Source organism: Diabrotica virgifera, chromosome 7 (genome assembly GCF_917563875.1).
Source record: "Diabrotica virgifera virgifera chromosome 7, PGI_DIABVI_V3a".
In the NCBI taxonomy this organism is placed as follows: Eukaryota; Metazoa; Arthropoda; class Insecta; order Coleoptera; family Chrysomelidae; genus Diabrotica; species Diabrotica virgifera.
The window spans coordinates 46,793,613-46,820,031 of record NC_065449.1 but is presented as its reverse complement, the minus strand read 5'-3'; the positions used below and the strand labels follow the sequence as shown (position 1 = coordinate 46,820,031).

The following is a 26,419-nucleotide window of genomic DNA, read 5'->3' as shown; positions in this document are numbered from 1 at the left end:
AGTATAAGCTGAGATGAACTTGTAAAATTACAATAATGATTCTTCTTATTTATGCGTATTATTAACTTTGTAAAGAAGGATTTTGTTGCTGCTAATCACCATAATCTTTTCTCAGAAGGCTTTGAACACAATCATAAAGGCTCCAGTAGGTACTAATAAACATTACAATAAAATATAATCTTTATTATAATGCAAATTACACCGTAATCTTTTCCAGGATATACGAAATCCTTCGATTAGAGGTAGGTAGATCAAACCCACGGGGTAAACCGTATAAGTACTATAATATAATGGTACCAAACTATTGTTATAAACGGTTTAAACATGCTTATTAATAACTCTTACTTATTTGCCTTGACACCTCGCATTTCTCCATATGCTTTTACTACTTTTTATGCTTTTAAAAGTTGCCACGATGAAGACATCAACGGTAGGTAAGTTAGTCAGATTGACATTTTGAAAAACCCTCGTCCGTCATATTATGCGTTTTAAACTCTTTACAAGGTAGCACTCAACTTTATCAACTTCAGTTTAAAACTAAGCTGATTGGGGAACTACTTATTACAATATATAAGATGAACATAAATAATACCTAGGAATTTTTCATTAAAGACGATTAAAATGTAATATACCCGTGATACCTACCTTAATCGCGTTGTTTCCGCCGGTTCACCGTGGCCGGTGACGTCGAACCAATAGAAGGACGTTCAAGAGCCTCCTAAGATATTTGAATTTTATAGCATTTTCAAAACGTCGTAATTAGCGTACGGGTTAAAAATATTTGTTTTTTTCGCATGCAAGCGTTTTAAGATCATGTTACCTTATGTTTTTTAATATCATTTTAATATTTAAAAATTTTTGCAAGTTCCCTATTGAAAGATGTGTCAATAGTTATGAAAGAAACTGATAGCAAAAAGAGAAAAATAATAGAAATTGGCGTATTAATAAATGGTGAAGCAAACTCAAAGAAGAAGCTATCAGCAAGAATGTACCTACAATATTGAGCCCTCAGAAGGTTAGCCACACAGAACCAACAATATACCTACACATAAAAACCAGAATTTGACATCAATCAACGGAATAGTAACAGCTTCTAAAAGTTGCAGCTCTAAAAGTACAAACGTAGCTGATATATCGAGCCTAGTAGTCTATATACCGAGATCAAGTAAACTGTCAAGATTTCTTCTCTGTGACTGCCAATTGAGACTATAATTTAAAGTTTATCATTTTTTTTATTTTATTTCAGAATTTTTTTTATATCGATTTCCAGATTGGAAACCAAAACATCAAAACAAAACAAAAGATGTAACTTTTACAATTTATTTTGGTATTTTTGGTATTATTTAACTATAAAACATTTATCATTTATTATGTTGTCAGTAGGTATTTTATGGGAAATTTGATTATGATTCTATGTTTAATTTATTATTAAAACATTTTTTGTTGATATTAGAGGCTTAATTTTTTGTTGTTCTTTTTAGGGTAAGAGATGCAATCGAAGAAACGTTTTGCCTTGTTATTTTGGCACAAACTTTGTCTTCTTTATTGATACTTGGATCATGCTTATATAATGCAACAATGGTAACTTTAATTTAACAAAAAAACAGTAAAATCATATATAGAGGGTATATTTGAAAACCCTCAACAGGGCCACATCAAAATCGCAGCATAACTAGTTTTCGACTGGTTTACCAGTGATCATCAGTGCTTACCTAAAATGAATATAAGCTGATAAAATGATAAAAAGATATTGAAATTTTGACTACGGTTAAAAAAAATATCAGTTATACTCACGTGCAATATACATGCTAACCGCCAAGATAGTATTTAACAAAAATATGGGGGTCAAAGCCCAGTAAAAGAAGTTCGTCAAGGAAACATTGGTTTAAAAAGCTACATTAAATATATAAATCATACCAACGTATGATTTTTTTGTTTAAGATGTTGAGAAAAGGTAGAGGTATTCTCTCTTTTGGTGTGTTCAGGAGAGCGAGAAGCAAGTGGTCTACAAGTTCTTCCTATGTAAGTAGCATCACAGTCAGAACATTGTAGTCTATAAACACCACTACGATTCATGTAATTGATGCTATCTTTGGAATTGGATAGAGAATGTCCTAAGTTGTTGGATATTTTAAATGAAATTCGGATGTTGTCTACTGATCTTTTGATAATGTTCGAAATATCCCCAGATAGCCTATCTTGGTGAAAGAGTATAGAAGCATAAGTAGATTTGGTTGTCGAATCCCTAGGGAACGCAGAATGTCGTAAGACTTTAATCTGTCTTTTATGAATGAGCTTGGCTATGGTGTGTGGATCGTAACCGTTATTAAAGGCTATTTGACGAAGTATGTTTAATTCTTTATTGTAATTAGATTGTGACAAGGGAATGGTTTAAAGGCGGTGTATGTAACTGTGAAAGGCGGCAAGTTTGTGTGACATAGGGTGGTTAGAGGATAGTGGTGTGACATGGTCAGTCTGTGTCGGTTTCCTTAAGATACTGAAATCGAAGTGGTCATTTAAAACCAATGGCTTTTTAAACCAATGTTTCCTTGACGGACTTCTTTTACTGGGCTTTGACCCCCATATTTTTGTTAAATACTATATTGGTGGATAGCATGTACAATGTACATTGCACGTGAGTATAACTGATAATTTTTTTTTAACCGTAGTCAAAATTTCAATATCTTTGTATCATTTTATCAGGTTATATTCATTTTAGGTAAGCACTGATGATGACTGGTAAACCAGTCGAAAACTAGTTATGCTGCGATTTTGATGTGGCCCTTTTGAGGGTTTTTAAATATACCTTTTATACATGATTTTACTGTTTTTTTGTATTACATGGTATACAGCCAACCACAGGAAAACTTTTTCCTTGTGAATTTTGATTTAATAGTATAAAGTTGCATTTAATTTTTATTTGTGTATCTTTTAGGTACCTTTAACCTCGATTGAATTTTTCGTTCAGATGATGTTTTTTGTGTGCGTTTTAGTACAATTTTCGTTATTATGTTGGTATGGAAGCGAAGTTACCAGTGCGGTAAGACAATAGTAGTACCTATTTATATACAGTGTAACAATTTCATGATATCAGCTCACATAAAATATTAGACCAAGAGTGGAACTGATGAGAAAAAATTGTTCGCTGTAGTATTCACTAGTCATTACATTTGTTAACATATGGGCATGTTAATAAATTTATTTGATTCAACTATGTATATGCTGTTATTCCTCAGATCTGAAGGATCTAGGGAGTCAGCAGATTTAAGCTCTATTCCCTTCTGACGCCCAGATGTGTCCACTACTACTCTTGCTGTCAGTATAATATACTATCTGGGCGTGTACTATATATAGTATAATATATAATATACCATCTGGGCGTGGTGACGTAATCGATGATTTTTTAAATAGGAATAGGGTTCGTGTAGTAGCTCATTTAAAAAGTTGTTTAATTCTTTGGTCGGTAATATAAACAGTAACATAATCATAATAGTCTCCCGTTTTATACCGCTGAGACGCGGCTTTGGGATTATAGCAGGGTTGTCTGCTATATCTAGGGCTTACAGTATACAAGGAAGGTAACAGGGCCAGTGGTACGCTTAAAACCGCCTATTATTACCCCTGGTTTTACCCAAGGTAAACATTTTTTTCAGGCTGAGTCGACCTGGGGCTTATAGACATTTTCAAAAATGTCTAGCTGGGTCTCGAATCCCGGCCTACCAGCATGCGAGTTCAAACATCCTACCGCTGAGCTACGCCGGCCCACATAAACAGTAACATAATTAATTATATAGGGTAAATTAGAATATAGGGTAAAGGCAAGAAGAAGAATGTATGTAATTTATTTAACTTAAAGTACATTTTAATGCTGCCAGAAAATAGGCAAAATGTTTATTTGGGAAATAAACATTGCTTTTTGCATAAATTAAATGTTCAAATTGCCAGAGGCAGGTAGGAGGCTGTTTAACGTTTAATTTAAGCGAAAATTAATGTTTATTTTTGCGTGACCGGGCCCAAAACAGCCCAGTCAAAAAGCCCCGTCAAAATAGCCCGGATACAAAATAGCCTCGACCAAATTGCCCGTAAACAAAATATCCCCGACAAAATAGATCGCACACAAAATAGCCCCGGTCAAGTCAGCCCCGACTAAAACAGCCCCGGCGCCCCAATAAAAAGTTTTACCTTTTAACGAAGTACCATTTATTTCAAATCACTTTTCTAATTGGGAAATAAGCCACAATTTAAATTTAAAAAAATGATTTAATTAACGTTTCGACTTCCACTTCGGACATCGTTGTCAAAATACAAAATATTAACAAATTAAAGAAAAATTTTGTTGCTTAGTAAAAAAATTCTAATAAGTTAATATAGTCTGACTCATTCATATCGGCAATTCAGACATAAATATATTATACATTTTAAACTAGAAGACTTTAAAATATTATTGCCATTATTTATGAGTTGCATTCCGGGAACAACTATATTGAAAGATAGTTCATTCAATTATATGAAATCAACTTTAACTTAAGAATATCCGTCACAAAAAATCATAGCATCTGATCTGTCTTTAAATACACAACCATACGCAATGGTGACAATAAAATTCTCGTGTTAGTGATTCCATAATAAATCACGAGGAAAAACAAGGAATTTCTTGTTCCTGGTTTTTCCTAACAGAAGACACAGGGTTCGAGTTTTCTGAAAAGATCATTTTTATTTAATGTGGTTGTAAACATCTGAGTAGAGGATAATTACCATTTCCGAAAAAATGTATTTAATCGGAGCCCTTTTGTGTACGGGATATTATGTCGGGGCTATTTTGTCGGAGCTTTTTCGACGGGGCTATTTTGATGGGTACCTTATTTTTGAAATAAACGTTTTTTCCATTTTATGACTGCAGTAAAATGTATTTTGAGTTAAATAAACGATATGCATTCTTAATGTTGTTCTGAAGCTATTTCCTTGTGGCATTTTTATGATTAATTATTTATATGGGAAATAAGCCACAATTAAAATGAAAAAAAATTTTTTCATTTTAATTGTGGCTTATTTCCCATATAAATAATTAATCATATGCATTCTTCTTTTTACGTCAATTAATTTAATTAAAAAATTATTTTTTTGACCATACTGTATAAAAAAGATAGTAATGTTTATATTACTGAATATAGCATTGAACAACCTTTCAAACGACCTACTACACGACCTCTATTCTCATTTAAAAAAATCATTGATTACGTGATCACTCCCAGAGGGATTACGTCACTGGTACGGCATATATGCCAAAAATTATAATTTAAAAATAAATATCGACCAGTTTCGGGATTTATCTCCAAAATCGCCCATTCTAGAGAAAATGAATTTATTCCGTAATGTTCCCCCTCACTATATGTGCAGACGATATTTTATACAGCCTATAGTGGTTTTTTTCAGTAACCGTCAACAAATTGACTTACTGTAGGCACATCTTTCATACATTTATGATACCCATATCAAAATGGAAAACTTGTACCAGCTTGATCTAGTGTTTGGATACCACATGTTTTGAAAATCATTTCTTAGTTTTGGAAGTTGTCTTTGGATCCGCTTTGGACGTTTTTTTCGGTCACAGGAAGTCAACATCATCATTATCATGGTATCTACATTCATTGTATTAGATTCGTTTGTCATAGGTCATTAGTCCGCATAAATTTTTGGTTTAAGATTTGTTATGACACTTGGCATTCTCTACAATATTTGTTCATTCTTTCCTGTTTTTTCATATGGTTAAAGTTAAAGTCGTTGTTCAGGATTCTTGGCAAATTTTTCAATCGTCATGTTAACAGTATCCATTTCTAGATCTCTGGGTGTCTCTCCAACAGTGTCACCATGGGTGACACTGTTCCTATAGTACCAGGCATCGTTGACAATGCTCCTTAGCACATTATTTTGGAATAGCTGGATGATGCTTACATTACTTTTACTATCACAACCGCTCAGCTACATATATGTCCAAATAGGTTTTAAAATCTTTTTATACAACAGTATTTTTTTGTTAGGTAGTGATCATTTTCTTCTGGTTGCCAATATAAAAGACGTGTATATAAAAGTGGGACAAAGCAAAAGCTAAGCATAGAACATAAGGATTCAAATTATAGGGGGTGCATACAGAGCAATCTCAAAAGTCAGAGGCGGCTTTACCTGTTGTGCAGGGTGTGCGGTGCACACGGGCGCCGGGATGTTGGGGGGCGCCGATCGCCAAAGAGCGAGTCCTTTACTTTGTTTCAACATAAAATATGCTTTAAAACGATTAATGAAAAATTACATTGGCATTTAAGCGCGATTTATAGATTGCCGCCCGCCCGGCTGTCCGTCCGACGCACGGACGGCGATCTTTTGATTCGTTTGAAGGCATACCGACAATGGTTCCGAAATCTGTTGTGGAACCTATAAAGGTCAAATTGCTTGGAACTTGTCGGGCATTTTCAAAGGCGTTTGTACAGGTGTCGCGGGATAATTTTGCGGAATAAGCTTTGACGGAATGGATTAAGTATTTTATTTAAGTTAACATGCAAATATAAAGTAAAGCGGCTTTTCATTTGATTAAAATTATTTAAAAGAAAGATTTTCTTTTATTACTACCACAACTTACCGAAAATGCGAAGAACAAATTGCGCTCAATATCAGTTTGGATTTGTGAACGCTGTTGGTACGAGGGAGGCTTTATTTAGCGTGTAGGTGTTGTTTTCAGAAATGTAGAGATGTCAGCTGTGATGTTTTTGCATGCCTGATTGACTACAAGAAGGCTTTATATAATAAATCATTAGAAGAATTTTTTACTAAGCAACAACGTTTTTGTTTATTTTAGTAGTATTTTGTATTTTGACAAGGACACCCGATTTTAGCGTCGAAACGTTAATTTTTTTTTTCAATTTAATTGTGGCTTATTTCCCCTCTAAATAGTTAATTAAAAAATGCCACAAGGAAATAGCTTCAGAACAACATTAAGAAGGCTTTCGATAGAGTCGAGCATGAACAAATGATGGAAGTGCTGAAGAGGACAGATTGACGGAAGAGACCTGAAAATAATAGCTAACCTGTATTGGAATCAATCAGCAGTGCTCCGAGTAGATGGAGAGTATATAGATCAGGTCAAAATCTTAAGGGGAGTGAGACAGGGATGCATAATTTCACCGCTGATATTCAATCTGTACTCAAAGCACATGTTTGAAGAGGCTCTAAACTCTAAAAGATATCGATGAAGGCATCTGAATAAAAATGGAATTAAGCTCAGTAACCTGAGGTATGCAGATGATACAATAGTGTTCTCCAATACCATAGAAGGGCTGCAAAACTTAATGAACAAAATAACGGAAACAATAGGCCAGGAACCGAAGCTTTTCACCTCGCAATTTTTACCGAATGGATCGATTTACCTGAATATTGAAGAATAAATAGTGGAGAGTCCAAGGATCAAAATCTATATGATGCCGAAAGGCGCTTTTACCATGTGGGTGGTTGCCACCCTATCTCGGGGCTGGAAATTTTTTATTATATTTTGACCGCAAAAGTTGATAAAAACATCCATTCTAAGCAAAAAATGTTCCATAGATTTTTTGATAAAATTAATAGTTTTCGATTTATTCGCTATCGAAAGTGTTAGTTTTGTATAGAAAAAATCAACGTTTTTCGATATACTCATTTACGATTCACTCAATTTGTGCCGTAGAAAATTTTTAGTTTACTCATTCTCAAATTTTCAAGCAAATCAATCCATTCTGTAAAAATTGCGAGGTTTTGTTCTATTTTAAGCTTCATTACTTGGACTACACGTAGAACATATGGACTAGATATAAATACCAGCAAATCCAAGCTAATGATCATCAGAAAGCAAAACATAACTGGAGCAAATCTGTATGTGAACCAAATGAGGATTGAACGTATATCACAATACAACTACTTGAGAACTATAATCAATGAGTCATGGGACAACGCTCAAGAGATTAGATGTCGCATCGGAAAGGCAAAAAGTGCATTCTTGACTATGAGCTCTGTGTTCAAGAGCCATGACCTCATCCTAAAAACAAAAATAAGGCTCCTTAAATGTTACGTGTGCTCAGTGCGTCTATACGGAGTAGAAACGTTGACATTGAAGGCAGAAACTCTATCGAAACTTCAGGCTCGCGAGCTATGATTGTACAGAAGGATCCTGAAGATACCATGGACAGACAAAGCCACCAATGAAGAAGTACTACGGAGGATGAACACAACTACAGATTTAGTCAACATCGTGAACGCCCGTAAGCTGCATTACTTGGGACATATAATGAGAAATACAGGCAGATACGAGCTACTCAATGCATTTTACAAGGTAAAATTGAAGGAAAAAGGGCCCCAAGACGAAGAAGAATATCCTGGCTTGCTAACCTGAGAGCATGGTCTAGAAAGACCTCAACACAACTATTCCGTATAGCAACCAACAAATTCATCATAACCAGAATGATCGCCAACGTTCGGAACGGGCAGGCACCCTAAGAAGAAGACTATCAAAATTATTGCGACTTTCAGCGGAATCAGAGCTCCTCAAAAATTATCCATATTAACAATTTGTTGTTGGTTTTTTTAGGTAATATGTACCGAAAATACGTAGTATGTAGTTTACCATTTTATCAACCTCAACCAATTTTCAACCTTACCTCATAGATAAAAAGTTCATTTTTATTAATGAAATATTTTTAACAGATTTGGGTAAATTATTCTGACGCCGTGAATATCTATTGGCTCTCGACATCATTTAATATTGCAATATTTGCATCTGGATTTTTGTTTACATTATAAGAGTATCTAATACCCTATATACAAGTAGTAGGTAGGTACCTATTCGATTATTCCATTTTGACTGCGCGTCTACCAAAGGGCGCCAGGGCGTCGACTGCACACGGGCGCTACATGGGCTAGAGCCGCCTCTGCCAAAAGTTAAATAGTATCTGCGGTTATCGACTAGTAGAACCCTTTTTTTACCTGGCAATTGGACTTGTCCAATTTATTTACAATTGATGGAAGACGTGAGTAGTCCTGCTTTGACTGATATTATTAAAAATGATCAACAATATGAAGAAGATCAGTTGAATTTTCAACAGGACGATAATCCTCTGCATTATCCTTAACTTGTTCATCAATATTTAGACAATATTTTCCACAGAAGTAGATTGGGAAAAGAGGAAGCAGCGAATGGTTTCCTTGGTCACCAGATTTGTCTTCCTGGATTTCTATTTGCGGAGGCACTTGATAAAAAGTAAAATTTATAAAACACCACCCGCAATGTATGTCAGTGAAGTGTCAACAAATGCCGACGAATCTTCATTCGGAGATTTTGGTAAAATACAGTATAGCCCGAAATAAACAGTACTGAAACTAAAACATAGGTGTCTCTTTGTGCGCGCTGTCATACCCAAATTAATTAGTATAGACCTGTCAAGTACTTCTTAAACAATTAAGTAGTAAGGCCTAATTGTTAGAAATGGTGTTGAATACAGAGAAGGAACTGTTTCTGGTGGAACATTATTTTCGCTCATACGGAATCAGCCGATAATATTAAATATTGAAGGACGGGACAACTTGCCATACTTTTGAACAGTTCATCAATTTCATCAGGGACATTTTCCAAGCCGATTTAGTTCATGATTTACTGACTTGCCTTATCTTTCACATTCTCCAGACGCATCCATCTGAGGCATGTCTAAAACTGCCGTTTTTGTGCCGTCAGAGACCTCTTAGTAAATCTGAGACAACCCTTTCTATAACATGATGAGAAACTTGGAACATCGGTATGAAGTCTGTCTTGAGCGATGAGGAGCACATTTATGTGTTTACCTTCGGATGACCTTCGGAACATGTGTTAACCTTCGGATGACCAAGCGGGGGAAATTGTGACCCCAGCGTATGTTTTTCTTTAATAAATTCAAAAGTAGTTTTAATTTTTAACTCATTATTTTCTTATTTGACTTTAATATCATTCTAGATATCCTCATATTTTGAAATAAAAAAATTCCCTATATTTTACGAATAAAAAATATATTCTGAAGTTGATGTTTAGTAAAATAGCGTCTATTATGTGTAATTACAAGTAGTTTTACGCTAATGACGTCGACTTTGCAAAGTAACAAGACACTTACTCAACATACACACTACACTTGACACTAATACTCATGTTGTGACTGGCTGAATGACATAGAGCCCATACCAAAAAAAAATTAAAAATTAAAAAAAAACTTTCTTTTTTTGTTAATTGCCATTTTTGACATTTTTGACCTGGGGTCATTTTCCCCCCTTGGTCATCCGTGTAACAAAAAAAGGTTGGTCATCGGAAGGTTAATAAGTAATAAAGTGTCAATAATATGTATTTTGTAAAACACTAAAATACATCAGTAGTACCTACTGTTTCATTACTGATGTTCAGTACTGTTTATTTTGGGCTATACTGTATTTAAATAATAATAAGTTTTTCTTTTTAGAGTGAATTGATAAGAGTATCAATATACGAGTGTAATTGGCTAAGTAGCAGCAGACGCTTTAAAACATGCTTGATTATAAATTTAATGAGAACGCAGAAACCTGTTTACCTTACGATTGGAAAATTTTCTCAACTAACTCTCGATACTCTCGTTGCGGTAAATAATGAAACAAACAAATTAGATCACCCGCAGATTATTTTTAAAATATTTTTTTAAAAAATTGATAAAAACCTTATAACCCAGTAAATGAACGGGAAATACTGCGAAACCGTGTAATCTTCAGGGGCAACTCCGAACTGTATGAAAATTTGAATTTAGGTTCTACTTACCCTTCATTCAAAGTTGAATTTGTGCCGTTGGTTGCTTTTATTTGGGCGGTGACAGTCACCCCCTCTGGGGGGTGAAAAACATACGTTTAAGATAAGCCCGGAAATGGATAAATTGACTGATTATAAGCAACTTTCGTTCTATAGAGTTTTTTTATATAATTCAATACTTTTCGAGTTATTTGCGATTGTAAATGTTTATTTTTCGACAAAAAACTACGTTTTTAGACAGTTTTTCGCAAATAACTCAAAAAGTACCTAAATATTTTATCGTAAAAAATAGTTTTAGAAAAATATTGCTTGGAAAAAAACGAAAAGAGTAGTGTATTCTTAAAGTCTATAGATCCAGCAAAAGCAAATTTGTAGCTCATGAAAAATACGTTTTTATTGGTCCAATTCCACATCGAATATTTCATCGCGAAATAACCAAAAAATAAAAAACCTTTCGGGAAAAATACATTTAACCTTTTTTTTTCTACAACCGTGTTAAAAATGCAATTTTTAGCAGTCCATAGGAGCGTTAAAGATGCTACTTTAAAGCACTAGTGCTTTAAAAATTTTAAGGTGCTGCAGTTAAAAGTGAATTGTCAAATTGTGAAACGTTAAAATATTTATATTTCATTTAACATTAATATTAATAGTCCATGCAACTTGCGCAATTTGAAAAAGGTGGTTTAAAAGTTTTTTTAAAATTTAATTTAAACTGTATTATTGAATTTTTAACACGTGTGTAAATTGCGTTAATACCAAACTTGACTGGCTAATTGGCTATGCCAAGGCCATAAAAAAACACGTTTGTAGAAAAAAACTATTAAAATTTGTTAGAATATACCACAATAAAAGTATGTTATTCTATAGTTGTTATGATTTACGTATTGACAATATAGGCAGTTTTGATGTAATGTAAAGAAAAATATACAAATGGAATGTTAGTCAAGTTCAAGTAAAAGTTGTTGTAGGTATTTTTCTGTAATTGAGAATGAATAAATTATAATTGTTGATATATAAGACGTTCGTAGAAAAAATATTGTATGATATACGTGTTAAAAAGTACATTTTTAAGACACTCATGTGAATTGCAGAATTCGCTCGCTCATTCTGCAAACTTTCACATGCGTACCTTAAAATTGTACTTTTAACACTTACATCATTAATAGCTATTAAAGTATTTAAAAAAGCTTTATTTTAATTATTTACAAGAGTTTCTAGTATTAAAAATAAGCAAGTTACGCTCAAAAAAATGTTTGTTCCTTTTTTTTTGCAAAAAAACGTCAAAAAACGTCAACGAAAATCTCTCCGTGTTTAGCGCCCCAAATGAAATAATTCATTACCGCTTTACAAACCATTTATTTTACTTTTCCTTTTTTATATGATCTGTCAGTTTCTCCGGTTTAAAGTGCTTATTTTTGAAAGGGTTATAGTTAAAAGGGCTTGAATGAGTCACTAAACACGAGAGTATGCAAACTTTGAACAGCCATATCTTAATCCATTTTTGTCTTACAGAAAAACAAATTCAAACTATCATATTTATAACAGCAAATCCTATATTTTTTACTGTTTGAGATTGTTCGTATCACTAATACTTTTTAAGTTACCTATTTTGAAAAATGGAAATTTTGCTATAAAACCAATTTTTTTTCAAAAATAAGCAATTTAAACCGGTCGAACTTACAAATCATAAGCAATATTATACATAAATTTAAAGTAACTGTTGAAGCGGTAACGATTAATTTTATTTAGGGTACTAAATAGAGGGAGATTTTCACGATTTTTTTACCAAAAAAAATATGGTCAACCCTTTTTTCAGCGTAACTCGTTTCTTTTTGATACTAGAAACTTTTGTAAAAAACAAAAATAAAGCATTTTTTAAACACTTTAAAAAATGTTCATAAGTATTTCCCAAAAATTGCTTAATTTTTCGGTGATTTCAGGTTGAAATATTCGATTTGGAATTTGACGAATGGGAACGTATTTTTTATGAGCTACAACTTTGCTTTTATCCGGTTTATAGATTTTACTGATACACCATTTCTTTTTTAGTTTTTGTATAAGTTACACACTCTCTAAAAATATGTTTTTCGATAAAATATTTACTTTTGAGTTATTTGCGAAAAACTGTCGGAAAACATAGTTTTTTTGTCGAAAAATAAACATTTTCAAACGCAAATAACTCGAAAAGTATTGACTTACATAAAGAACTCTATAGAACAAAAGTTGCTTATAATCAGTCAATTTATCCATTTTCGGGCTTATTTTAAACACGCGTTTTCTTAGCCCCCGACTGTCGATCCCTCAAGTAAAAGCAACCAACGGCACAAATTCAAATTTGAAGTGGAGGGCAAGTACATAGATCATAAATCCAAATTTTCATGCAATTCGGAGTTGCCCCTGAAACTTACACCCAAAACGGTCATTTATTGGGCTATTAAACAAACCTAAACAAACAAATTGGAGCACCCAGTAGATTCTTTTTAAACTAATTTTTATAAAAAAAAATTAGCACGTTGGCTGCGTTACGAGTCAAATAGACCTCGTACTAAACTAGAAACGGTTGGCTGCGTCGACTGTTTCGTAACGCACGGTGGCAAATGGGGTATACTGGAAGTATGCTTCATAATAGTCTAAGAGCTAGTGAACCCTCCGACTAACGGTCATCCTGTAAGGCTAGAAATTTGTCTAGTGATAATTCATAGCACACCAAGGCTAAAAACCCTGACCTGGCAGGCATCAGCCGTGCACGTGTATCTACCAGGTGAATCGAAAAGTGCAAATTTAGGGGGTAAAATAAACTTTCACCTGTAAAGGCTAAATTTAAATATGTGTTTGAGTAAGTCATTTAGAAGAAATGTGTACAATGACAGGCGATTCTGAAGAGCATAAGACCTTGTCAGGCGAGGGAAAAGATTATGGGTTTTTCCTAAAATTATTTTTTTTGCATCGAACAAAGTTTTTTTAGGTTTTTTGAATCATTCCAAACAGAAAAGGTCTTTAATGACTTTTCTCTTAGGTTAATAGTTTTTGTTATATAAGCGATTAAAAATTTTGAAAATAGCGAAATCGGCCATTTTTAACCCTAAATCGGACATTTAACTAAAAATTTCAATATTGCCAAGGTAGGTGGATATTCTATAAACATTGATTGATGAAATCCCGAAGAGTTTTTTGCAATACAATATCGAAAACCCCTTTGTTTTTTAATTGTCAATCAAGCGGGCGCTTAAATCCTCAGACAGGTCGATTTTTATTCTTAAATTAGGACTTTTTGGCATATATATATATATATATATATATATATATATATATATATATATGTCTTCATATCAAGGCGAGATCCGTTTGTATCATAAGCTATACAAGATGAGATCCGTTTTGCAAGGCGAGATCCGATTTTGGATCTCACCTTGTATTCACGTGTATATAGTGACATCTCGATGTAACAATGGTTAGGGTACAAGGAAATCGATTTCTGTCTGGACCTCATTTTGCACCCCTTTTGGTGAATTTTATATTGCAGTGGTTCCACTAAATCCGCTGTAGAGGGCAGCGCGCGCGATCCGTTGTGTATATGGTAAATATATATTTTGCAGACAACCCGAGATCCGGTAAATTTGGAAACATCGCAAATGAATTTCACGGTCAGCTCTCTCACTCGGCTTATGTCTAGCTTGAATAAGAATGTTTACATTATTTAAGGGCTCTGTCCAGAAAGGCGATTGTCAAATATCTCGAGAACTAGACGGCATATCGAAAAAACTTTGGAATGCTTTTTGAATGGTTTTTCAAAATCTATATACTTATGCAATAGCAGGGTTCTTATTCTGCCTGTGAAAGCGGTGGGTGTAGCAGCTTTGAATTTTCAACTGAAACACTTTATTTTTAATTAAATAGTTGAAATTTAGAATTAAAAATACACAACTTTTGTTTGAATCGATAATAGCTTCTTTAATCCAGTCGGAAGAGCTTCAAAATCGTCGTTTTGATGACATTTTTAGGGTTTAGGGGTACCTCAGGTAGTTAGCTTAAAACGTAAGAAATAAATTTGAATAGTTAATGTTTATTGATAAACAAAGCTCCAATTCTATTTTACTTCAACTCATTTTAAGGCTATTTCAATAAACTAATCGGTTCTTTTTTCAGTTTTTTGGTAAAACATTGTAACTTATAGACGAAAATTCTTAAAATCGGCTATTTTTCATTTAAATTGTCAATAAATAATTAAATTGAGAAAAAATTGGTCAGATGTACATAAATTTTGTTATTCCGTCCATATAGAAACTAAAACAATTGTTACGTAGTTACACTGAGTGTCATAAAAACCGTGTATTTTTACTCATTTCTTTGAGCTATTTCACGTAATATCGAGATATAAGTTGTATTTTTTACATAAGTTATATTAACGACCCGTATTGAGCTGGCCCCCCCCCACTTGCAAAAATTAAAAAACAAATAGCCCTGATTTATGAGCTATTTATGAGCTCTCATATTCCGCAAACTAAAAATTTTGAGCTCGTTCCACTGAGCAGGAATTTAATACCCTAGGCGTAGGTAGAGGGGGGGGCTGACTCAGCCCCCCCTCTACTTAAAAATAGGAATATTGAATCGGTTTTTGCGGCAGAATTACGAGCTATTTATAAGCTCTTGAAATTATATAGTTTAGATTTTTGAGCTCATCCCCTTCACCCCCAAACAACCCTTTAATTGATTTAACTTAAGAGAAAGATGCTGAGAAAACTTAAAATATATCGTATTGCGAATATAATTCCTATAGCTTATATACTCTAAGAATAAACTATTAAATCAAGAGCATTTCGATTATTGAGCTACAACCCCTTCGCCAGAAAACCACCCTATCTTCCCGGCTTAAGAGAAAGTTGTACTTAAAATGCGTTAAACTAATTATTTGGCGACTACATAATATCATTTAATAATTTATAACCTTCCAAATTACGCGCATTTAGATCAGTAAATTGCAATTTATTTTGTATAGTGCAGTCACTGAAGGTAAAAATCAACGATTACCTTCAATTTCGGTGAACCTTCATCGATTTTCACGAAAATTGGTCAGTGGTTAGAGGATACGTCAAGAAACAAAGGTGACATGGTACCACCTTGCGCCTTTACCCTGAGGGTGGATACCGCCCCTTCTCGGGGGTGAAAATTATTTTATAAAAAATAACTGCACAAATCAATAAAAGAACAAATTAAAAGCAAAATTTATTATATAAAGTTAATAAAATAAGTAAATACTTTTTAAGTTATTAAAGATCAAAGATTTTAATTATTTGTGAAAAAAATGCATGTTTTGAAGAGGTTTTTTGTAAATCACTGAAAAACTGTAAGTTTTTACAAAAAAGTTAATAGTAGTTCAATTCGTATAGCTTATATTCTAAGAATAAACTCTAAAATCACGCGCCTTTCGATTATTGAACTACAACCCCTTCGCAAGAAAACCATCCCATATTCCCGGCTTAAGAGAGGGTTGTACTTAAAATAATTTAAATTAATTATTTGTCGACTATATATTGTTTAATAATTTATGAGCTCGCAAAATATACGCATCTCAATTATTGAATTGTCATTTTCTTTCTATAGTGCAGTCACTGAAGGTAAAAATCAACTATGACCTTCGATTTCGGTAAATCTCCATTCATTTTCACGAAAATTGGTGAGCGGATTTTGATACTATCAACTTTTTCTGGATCTTATTTTTCATAGGTATTTCTAAGTACTTTGACAAGTATTTAGTACCTAAGTGTTATAAAATGCATCTCTTTCCCGTTATTTAAGCTTGAACCCTTAGATTTGAACAGTCGCGGAAAAAATATACATTTAATTACCAATAACTTACTTTAAATTAACATTAAAGGGTTTTTCAAGTAAGCAATTTATTATATTTTTTATTAGCTTCAATTTTAGTGATGAAAACTTTTTTGTAAAAACTTACAGTTTTTGAGTCATTTATGAAAAATCGCTCTAAAGCATGCATTTTCTTTCCAAAAATTAAAATATTTGATCTTTAATAACTCAAAAAGTATTGATTTATTTTAATCACATTATATAACAAATTTTGCTTACAATTTGTCACTCTCTCGATTTGTGGGGTTATTTTTAATAAAGTAATTTTCACTCCCGAGAAGGGGTGACATATACCCCAGGCTAAAACCCCAAGTTCTTATTGTCAATTCGTGAAAATAAATGGCGATTTACCGAAATCGAAGGTAATAGTTGATTTTTACCTTCAGTGACTGCACTATAGAAAGAAAATGGCAATTCAATAATTGAGATGCGTATATTTTGCAAGCTCATAAATTATTAAACGATATGTAGTCGCCAAATAATTAATTTAAATTATTTTAAGAACAACTCTCTCTCTTAAGCCGGGAATATGGGGTCGTTTTCTTGCGAAGGGGTTGTAGCTCTATAATCGAAAGACGCATCTGAGTTTATTCTTAGAATATAAGCTATACGAATTAAACTACTATTTAACTAAGTTAACTACTATTTAACTTAAAGTTTTTCAGTGATTTACAAAAAACCTCTTCAAAACATGCATTTTTTCACAAATAATTAAAATCTTTGATCTTTAATAACTTAAAAAGTATTGACTTATTTTATTAACTTTATATAATAAATTTTGCTTTTAATTTGTTCTTTTATTGATTTGTGCATTTATTTTTTATAAAATAATTTTCACCCCCGAGAAGGGGCGGTATCCACCCTCAGGGCAAAGGCGCAAGGTGGTACCATGTCACCTTTGTTTCTTGACGTATCCTCTAACTACTGACCAATTTTCGTGAAAATCGATGAAGGTTCACCGAAATTGAAGGTAATCGTTGATTTTTACCTTCAGTGACTGCACTATACAAAATAAATTGCAATTTACTGATCTAAATGCGCGTAATTTGGAAGGTTATAAATTATTAAATGATATGTAGTCGCCAAATAATTAGTTTAATGCATTTTAAGTACAACTTTCTCTTAAGCCGGGAAGATAGGGTGGTTTTCTTGCGAAGGGGTTGTAGCTCAATAATCGAAATGCTCTTGATTTAATAGTTTATTCTTAGAGTGTATAAGCTATATGAATTATATCCGCAATACGATATATTTTAAGTTTTCTCAGCATCTTTCTCTTAAGTTAAATCAATTAAAGGGTTGTTTGGGGGTGAAGGGGATGAGCTCAAAAATCGAAAGTACATAATTTCAAGAGCTCATAAATAGCTCGTAATTCTGCCGCAAAAACCGATTCAATATTCCTATTTTTAAGTAGTGGGGGGGCTGACTCAGCCCCCCCACTAGGGTATTAAATTCCTGCTCAGTGGAACGAGCTCAAAATTTTTAGTTTGCGGAATATGAGAGCTCATAAATAGCTCATAAATCAGGGCTATTTGTTTTTTAATTTTTGCAAGTGGGGGGGGGCAGCTCAACACGGGTATATTAACGTTAAACTGACTTAATTTATAGTTTTATAAGCAACAATTAAGTATAGCGAAATTTATAAAACCTTGTTTAAATTGTTTTACATGCTCTATAATGCGGTTATCTTAAATTTTGTTTTGAATGTTTTTCTTCTTACTGGTAGACAAAAAATGGCAAAATGTGCATTTTTGACATCAAATTGTTGATAACCAACATAGTTACTACTCAAAATATTAAAAAAACTAACCGTCGGTATAACAGGTTGCCTGGAAACCAGATGCAGAACAGTACCATAAATGTTTTAGACTTTTTAGCACTTTCTTTAAGTGAAATTTAAAATCATTTACCACCCATGTACACTCATTACGGAATCTGTTACAAGAATTTCAGCGATTTCAGCCATTTTTTCAAAATGTATTTGGATTTTCTCTAGTAATCCTTCCAAAAGACAATACATAAATGGTGAATACCTTTTACACCAACTTCAAGGAGGGTAATTTATACAGGTACATACCTGGAATTATTATATGGACCGTTCACTCTTGTTAGAGTATAGTTCGATCAAATATGAGCTCTTTTAATCCATTTCACGCGGTAAGTTAGTCCGCTTTTCCTTTAGGTCTTAGTTCATAGGTTGTGATGTTTTTTTGCCCTCTCTACTATCTTCTTCCACTCTCTCCGGTCCTGAATCTTTTCTCTCCAGTTTGCAATTTCCATCTTTGATATATCGTCTAGCAGTTGATCTTCCCATCTAATTTTTGGTCTTCCTCTTGGTTTATTTTTTACTGGTTTCCAGTTCATTATCTTCCTGATCAGTTCTTCTACCCCTCTTCTTTGTGTGTGCCCAAACCATCTGAGGCTTTGTGCTTTAATGAATTTTACTATATCTTCTCCTTTATTTATATTTATTATTTCATGGTTCATCAGCTTTCAATATTCCCCTGTTTCTGTCTTTACTGGGCCATGTATCCTTATAATTTTTCTCTCAATTATTTTTAACTTTTCTTCGTCTTTTTTCGTAAGGCACATTACTTCTGCTCCATAGGCTATCACTGATCTGATTGCTGCTGTGTATATTTTTGATTTTGTTTTTTTTTTGCTCAGGTTTTTGTCCTTGAGTAGTTGGTGATATTTCCAATATACTCTATTACCTGCTTTAATTCTGTCGTTTATCTCTATACTCCTTCCGTTTTTGCCGTCCACCATCACCCCCAGGTATTTGAAGCAATCTACTCTCTGGAATGTATTTTCACCTATCTTTATTTCTGCTATTCTGTTTACATTGTCTCGTGTGCTTATAAGATTTTTTGTTTTATTCTGATTGGTTATTAGTCCTCTCGTCTTTGCTTCTCTTACCAGGGTTAAAAGTGCCTCTTCTAGTCTCTTTTTATCTCGTGCTACCAGTCCCAGTTCATCTTCATATCCTATGATCTGTGTTGAGCTTTAAATAATTGTCTTTTTCAGCCCTGTGTCCCTAATTACTCCTTCTAGAGCGATATTAAATAGTGTCGTTTGTCGTTGACAGACTGTCTCCTTGTCTTACTTCAAGTTCTAATTTGATGTCATTTGTATCGCCCTCATTTGTTTTAACTTTTGCTGTTGAGTCTTTTATTGTCATTCTAGTTAGTCTTATTAATTTTGCCGGTATCTCCATTTTTTTCATTTCTTTTAATAATTGTTGTCTGTATATGCTGTTGAAGGCCTGTTGGAAGTCGATGAATAGTGTGTGTAATTCTATGTCATGTTCATAGCTTTTTTCAATTGTTTGTGCCAGTACGTGTATTGCATCTATTGTTGATCTTCCTTTGATCTATTGTTCTAAAACCCTGTTGATATGGTCCTATAATTTTTTCTGTGTATTGATTTAGTCGGTTTCTTATAATTGTGGTCAATTTCTTATACGTTGTATTTAGTAGCATAATTGGTCTGTAGTTGCAGCACTTAGTTGGATCTCCTTTCTTAAAGATTGGTGCGATGTGTCCGTTTTTCCATTCTATTTGCATGCTTTCGTCCTTCCAAATTGTAACCATTAACTTGTGCATTCGCTTCGTGAGCTCCTCTCCGCCGTTGATGATCAGTTCGTTGTTGATTTCATCTGGCCCTGGCTATCAACAATATGTGGTCAGTGCCTCCATTTGTCCCTCTATATGACCTTACGTCTTGTACTATTTGTGTCCACTTTTTCGAAATTAGAGTATGATTTATTTGGTTTCCATCCATTCTTCCTGGTATCATCCATGTTATTTTGTTTTCTTTTTTATGTTTATGCCCAGTACTAACTATATATGTATTTGTTGCTGCTGCTAGGTTGCAGATTTCTCCTCCATTATCATTCGTAGTTTCATGAATAGTTTCTTTGCCAGCTACATTACGATTATAGTCCTCCTTTCCGATCTTTGCATTGAAATCACCCAATTTTATTAATATCTCATTCCTCGGAATATTTTCACAGGTTTCTTCCAGGATGTCTTAGAATTCTGTTTTATCTTCTTGGTTTGCTTCTTCGGTGGGTGCATAGCAATTGACTATCGAGATGTGGGCTTGTTTATTTTCTTATGTAAAATATCCTTTCATTAACTGCTTTGAATTGTATCAGTTTTTCCCTCATTTTTTTGTTCACCATAAATGCCGTACCATTCGTTCCCTGTTTGTTTTCTCCCGAATAATACATGCTAAAGTTTTTCTTCTCAATTTTTCCTTCTTTCTTCCATCGTATTTCCTGTACGGCTAGGATTTCTAGTTGGTATTTTTTCATTTCAAGAGCTATTTCTTGCATCTTACCTGCTGCCAGCATGGTTCTAATATTCCAAGAGCCCATTCTAATGGGTTTTGTTCTTTTCTTCTTATTGAGATTCTTTCTTTATTTTGTGTGCGTTATTTTGTTTTCGTTAACCGTTTGCATTTCCGAGTCTTTTTTTGCCATGTCAATATCATATTTCAGCCGCTGTTCTTCGTTTATTAGTTTTTTGAATTTTCTATCAGCTGTTCTCTCTCTTCGTCCCATATCTAGATTTTGCCGTTCACTATTAATTTCTTGTAGCCGATTTTCGTTTGCTTACCTTTGCTTCTTTCGTCCTTTGCTATTTTAGTTATTTCCTTTTGTATTTCTTTTTCTTTCGATGTCCAATCGTTGTTTATATAGATACGATCTTTATGCTGTTTTAGTTTACGTTTCTTGTTTAGGATTTCCATTTTATCCGTGAGGGCTTCTGTTTCTATTGCGCATACTCTTTCTCCTATTTTTTTTGCACTTCTTAGTTTTATTTGTATTTGCAACTCTTGGGCTCTGAAATTTTTCATTTCTTCTTTTAATTTCTTATAATCATTTGTTTCTACTTTCAACCCAGTTACGATCAAGCTTTTCTTTTTGCTAAATTTCTCCAGTTGCTCCATTCATTCATGTAGCTGTTTTACTTCTTTTTTTTAGTTTTTGTTTCTCTGCTTTTACACCCATTAACTCTTTATTGGTTTGTTGTTATTCTTTCCTTATTGGTTTTATTTCCTGAAGCATTTCATCGTTTTTATTCATTGGCTCTTTCATTATTGTAATCATAACATTTTCCATGTCTTCCTTGTTTTCGTTGCCTGCTTTGCTTGGTGACCGTTTTTTAATTTTACTTCTATTAAAACAATCATCCAAGTTTTCTCTTTTGCGTTTCGTTTCATCATCGGTTTCACTTCCTGTGACATTTTTTCCATTTTCTAGGAGTGCAGCGCTAAATACCTGGAATACCGATATTAGATTATCAACAATACTTAAAAAATGAAAGTTACCAATTCACCGGTAGTTAATGCGTTATTTAAAAATTACCTGCTCACCAGAGTTGCCAGTTGGTCTGTAATTAGGATGGGGATTAAAATAGATACGAATTCACCGGGACCCGGAAATATGCACACCCTGATATTCTAGTTACGTAAGCTCGTCCGATTGGCGCATGACGTTAACAACAGAGTAAAGCATAGTCCCGTCTATGCGTTCGTAATACGAACGCGAATGAAATTTGAGAATAGCACAAATGAATGAATTATGACTAAAAGAAACTAACAGCCGGTTTCCGAAACGTTATTCAAATCTCCGATCATCTAATCGGCTGTCAGATTTGATCAACTGTTAACCTGTGATGGGTTTCTCAAACGCCAATTATTGTAAAATTGCATGATCATAGATCATGTAATCGATGATCTGACATACGATTTGGTAGTGATACTGTCACAATTGGCTGTTATCCTTCAAAATTTCAATTATATTAACCTCTAAATCCAAACTTGTATCTTTAGATTCTAAAGGTGCATTCTCTCTTACGTACTGTCACTTTTGTTTGGAGCAAGAATTGAACGAGAGCATTTTAAAAATGAGGCTAGGTATTGTGACGAAAGTTGGAGATATAAAATAGTTTATTTATGATCTATAATATTTTATAATCTTATTTTTATTTTTGGTCTATATATTTACTTTTTATATTTATTTTTAATTTATTTACCGGCTGTTTTATTGTCTTCAAAGTTAGCTGATATAATTTCTCACACGTTTTCCCTCTTATTTACATCGCTATAATCATTATGTTCTGCTTTTTAGAGCTCTGGCCTCTCAAAAAATAGCTCCATGAGTCTAGCATCCTTGTTACCTTACATTGTTAAAAGAAAAAAAATATAAATTATATAATCAAATATAAAAAATGTCCGAGATATCCATGTTCTGCAAGTTAAATAAATATTTTAAATTATTTCTTCCATAAAAAATCTTATTTTTATTGAATAATATGATTTATATCATTTACATATGTGTTATTTGACAATTTTTTCCCGGAATTTGTTAATTACAGTAATTAAAAAACTAAAAACACTCTTAACAGCCCGTTAATCGACGGATAGTCGCAGATTAGGTAACAGTCCATTTTTACCGCCGTTTGACAAGCGAAACTGGTTAATCGATCTTTAGCAGACTCAAAACACTCATGATCGGCTGTTAACTAACGATTAATCTTTTGTCAGGTGATCTACTGTTGTAACGCCCGGTTTCCGAAAGGATGATCATCTCAAAAATTATGTAATCGACGATTAACAATAGATTAAATGCGTCAGAAACGTCAACCAAACTAGTTTTAACAATAGTCGATCACCTGACAAAAGATTAATCGTTAGTTAACAGCCGATCATGAGTGTTTTGAGTCTACGAAAGGTCGATTAACCAGTTTCGCTTGTCAAACGGCGGTAAAAATGGACTGTTACCTAATCTGCGACTATCCGTCGATTAACGAGCTGTTAAGAGTTTTTTTTTTTTTTTAGAGGCTGGATGATGAAGAGTTTTTTTAGTTTTTTAATTACTGTAATTAACAAATACCGGGAAAAAATTGTCAAATAACACATATATAAATGATATAAATCATATTATTCAATAAAAATAAGATTTTTTTATGGAAGAAATAATTTAAAATATTTATTTAACTTGCAGAACATGGATATCTCGGACATTTTTTATATTTTATTATATAATTTATATTTTTTTTCTTTTAAAAATGTAAGATAACAAGGATGCTAGACTCATAGAGCTATTTTTTGAGAGGCCAGAGCTCTAAAAAGCAGAACATAATGATTATAGCGATGTAAATAAGAGGGAAAACGTGTGAGAAATTATAGCAGCTAACTTTGAAGACAATAAAACAGCCGGTAAATAAATTAAAAATAAATATAAAAAGTAAATATATAGACCAAAAATGAAAATACGATTATAAAATATTATAGATCATAAATAAACTGTTTTATATCTCCAACTCCCGTCACATAACCTAGCCTCATTTTTAAAATGCTCTCGTTCAATTCTTGCTCCAAACAAAAGTGACAGTACGTAAGAGAGAATGCACCTTTAGAATCTAAAGATACAAGTTTGGATTTAGAGGTTAATATAATTGAAATTTTGAAGGATAACAGCCAATTGTGACAGTATCGCTACCAAATCGTATGTCAGATCATCGATTACATGATCTATGATCATGCAATTTTACAATAATTGGCGTTTGAGAAACCCATCACAGGTTAACAGTTGATCAAATCTGACAGCCGATTAGATGATCGGAGATTTGAATAACGTTTCGGAAACCGGCTGTTAAACTAGTTTGTTTGACGTTTCTGACGCATTTAATCTATTGTTAATCGTCGATTACATAATTTTTGAGATGATCATCCTTTCGGAAACCGGGCGTAAGTGATTTTTATAGTTTAGAGGAAAATTATTAAACTATTTACTTTTATTTAAATTGATTTTCAGTTATTTGTAAAGTTCCCAGTTTCTTGATTATATTGGTATCCGGAAAATAAAAATATTCATATAATCGATATCTACTAAAATTATTATATTTCGTTAGTTGGCAAAAATTGATTAGTGGCCTACACATTAGTAAATATAATTTTTACCAAGGGGAAGAAAAGCCCAAAAATAAAACCATAAATTTAATGGATTGATAAAAAAACAAAATTTTTTACTTTTTGAATAATGTATTTCATCAGATTTAAGTAAGAGGCGTGGAAAAGACAAAAATAAGTTTTACAGTTTTCATGCCATGCACTTTATTTAAATTTTGTGCATGTGAAATAGACGTACATACAGCAACTATGTAGCAGTTTTCATAATTTTTCTTTTACGCAATGTCAGGTTGTTAAGAGACTTGTTTAATTCTTTAATTCGGAAGTACATCCGAGACCTAAAAAATAACTTGTTCGCTTTGTTAGAACAGTCTACAGTTACACTTTTGGACATAAGGTTTTCTAAATAATTTTTAGTTACCAAAATGGAATCACCATTCATGTGGAAGGAAAAATTGTCTCCAGTTACTTAATATATGACAAGAGAGTGTCTGATGGTTTACATAAACCACACTTACTCAAATGATCAACCCACGTGTACGTTGAAACATCTTCGGATTGAATACTGGAGTCCTTCAATTTATGGCAGATATAACCAGCCAAATTATCCAAACCATCATACTCGAGGTCACTAATGTTTTTTCATTCTAACTCTCATTGAAAACTTGAAAATCCACAACTGTTTCGTTGTTAGAATCCAGCCTTTGGATCAATTGTCCAGAAATTGGTAAATCTGGGATGTCGTCTGTTTAAACGTTCGAAAATTCGTTCCGTTGTCTCTCCTACCCGTATATAACTTTTATAAAATAAAATAAAGCTTTTTGTTAACACTTTAAAAAAATTGTAATGGGTTTTCCCCGAAAAGAGCTTCATTTTTTGGTACTATGTATCACGTTAAAATATTTGATTTGGAATGTGAAGGATAAGATCGTCTTTTTTATGAGCTACAAATTTACTTTTACTGGTTCTATAGACTAAGAATATACCATTTTTTCGTTATTTTTATATGCTACATTTTTTCCAAGAATATTTTTTCGATATAATACTTACTTTTTGAGTATTTGCGAAAAACCGCCGAAAAACGTGTTTTTTTTTTGTTGAAAAGTAAATATTTTTAGTCGCAAGTGACTCTAGTACCTACTACTAAATTAACCTAGTACCTAAGTTAAAAAAACTCTATAGAACAAAAGTTGCTTAAACTTAGTCAGATCTGTTTCCGGACTTATTTTAAACGTATATTTTTTCACCCTCCAAGTAAAAGCAATCAACGGCACAAATTCAACTTTGAAGTGGGGGATGGGTAGAATCTAAATTCAAATTTTCATGCAATTAGGAGTTGACCCTGAAAATTATGTGTGTTTCTTTTTATCTTGTAAATCATTTTACTTAAAATCATTTTTTAACTATCAAATAATAATTACATATTTAGTTATTTTATTTTTTAAACTTTAATAATATTTATAAAAAAATTTACTTTCTTGTAATGTATTTTTAAAACAAGCAATCATTTAAATAATTATTTTGTAACAATTTGTATTATTTAAGAATATAATAATTACATTTTGGTTTCATAGTAAGTGTTTTTTAAGAATATTAATGTATAGTTTTAAAATATTGTATTGCAAATAATTATCATTATTAAATGGTTATTATTTGTCAAGTATTCTTTTTCTTTTTTCACACCCTTATGTATGTAATAAAACTAAGGGACTTTCTGAAAGGTCAATCGTAGACTTTAAAGACACAAAAGAAGCGATACTTAAAAGTTACGCCCATTATATATCTTTATATCGTGGGAAATATACAATACAACACGAGCTCCAA

At 32.9% G+C, this 26,419-nt stretch overlaps 1 protein-coding gene across 1 annotated transcript in view; it reads left to right on the top strand.

Moving 5' to 3' along the window:
* The window catches only part of LOC114334938 (odorant receptor 67a-like), a 52,250-nt gene that overhangs the window by 4,935 nt on the left and 20,896 nt on the right, over positions 1 to 26,419 (top strand). The window contains exons 2-4 of the mRNA XM_028285074.2: positions 1,482 to 1,581; positions 2,936 to 3,040; positions 10,494 to 10,649. Of these exons, the coding sequence (XP_028140875.2) occupies positions 1,482 to 1,581; positions 2,936 to 3,040; positions 10,494 to 10,649 (361 nt within the window). The remainder of the gene's footprint in view (positions 1 to 1,481; positions 1,582 to 2,935; positions 3,041 to 10,493; positions 10,650 to 26,419) is intronic.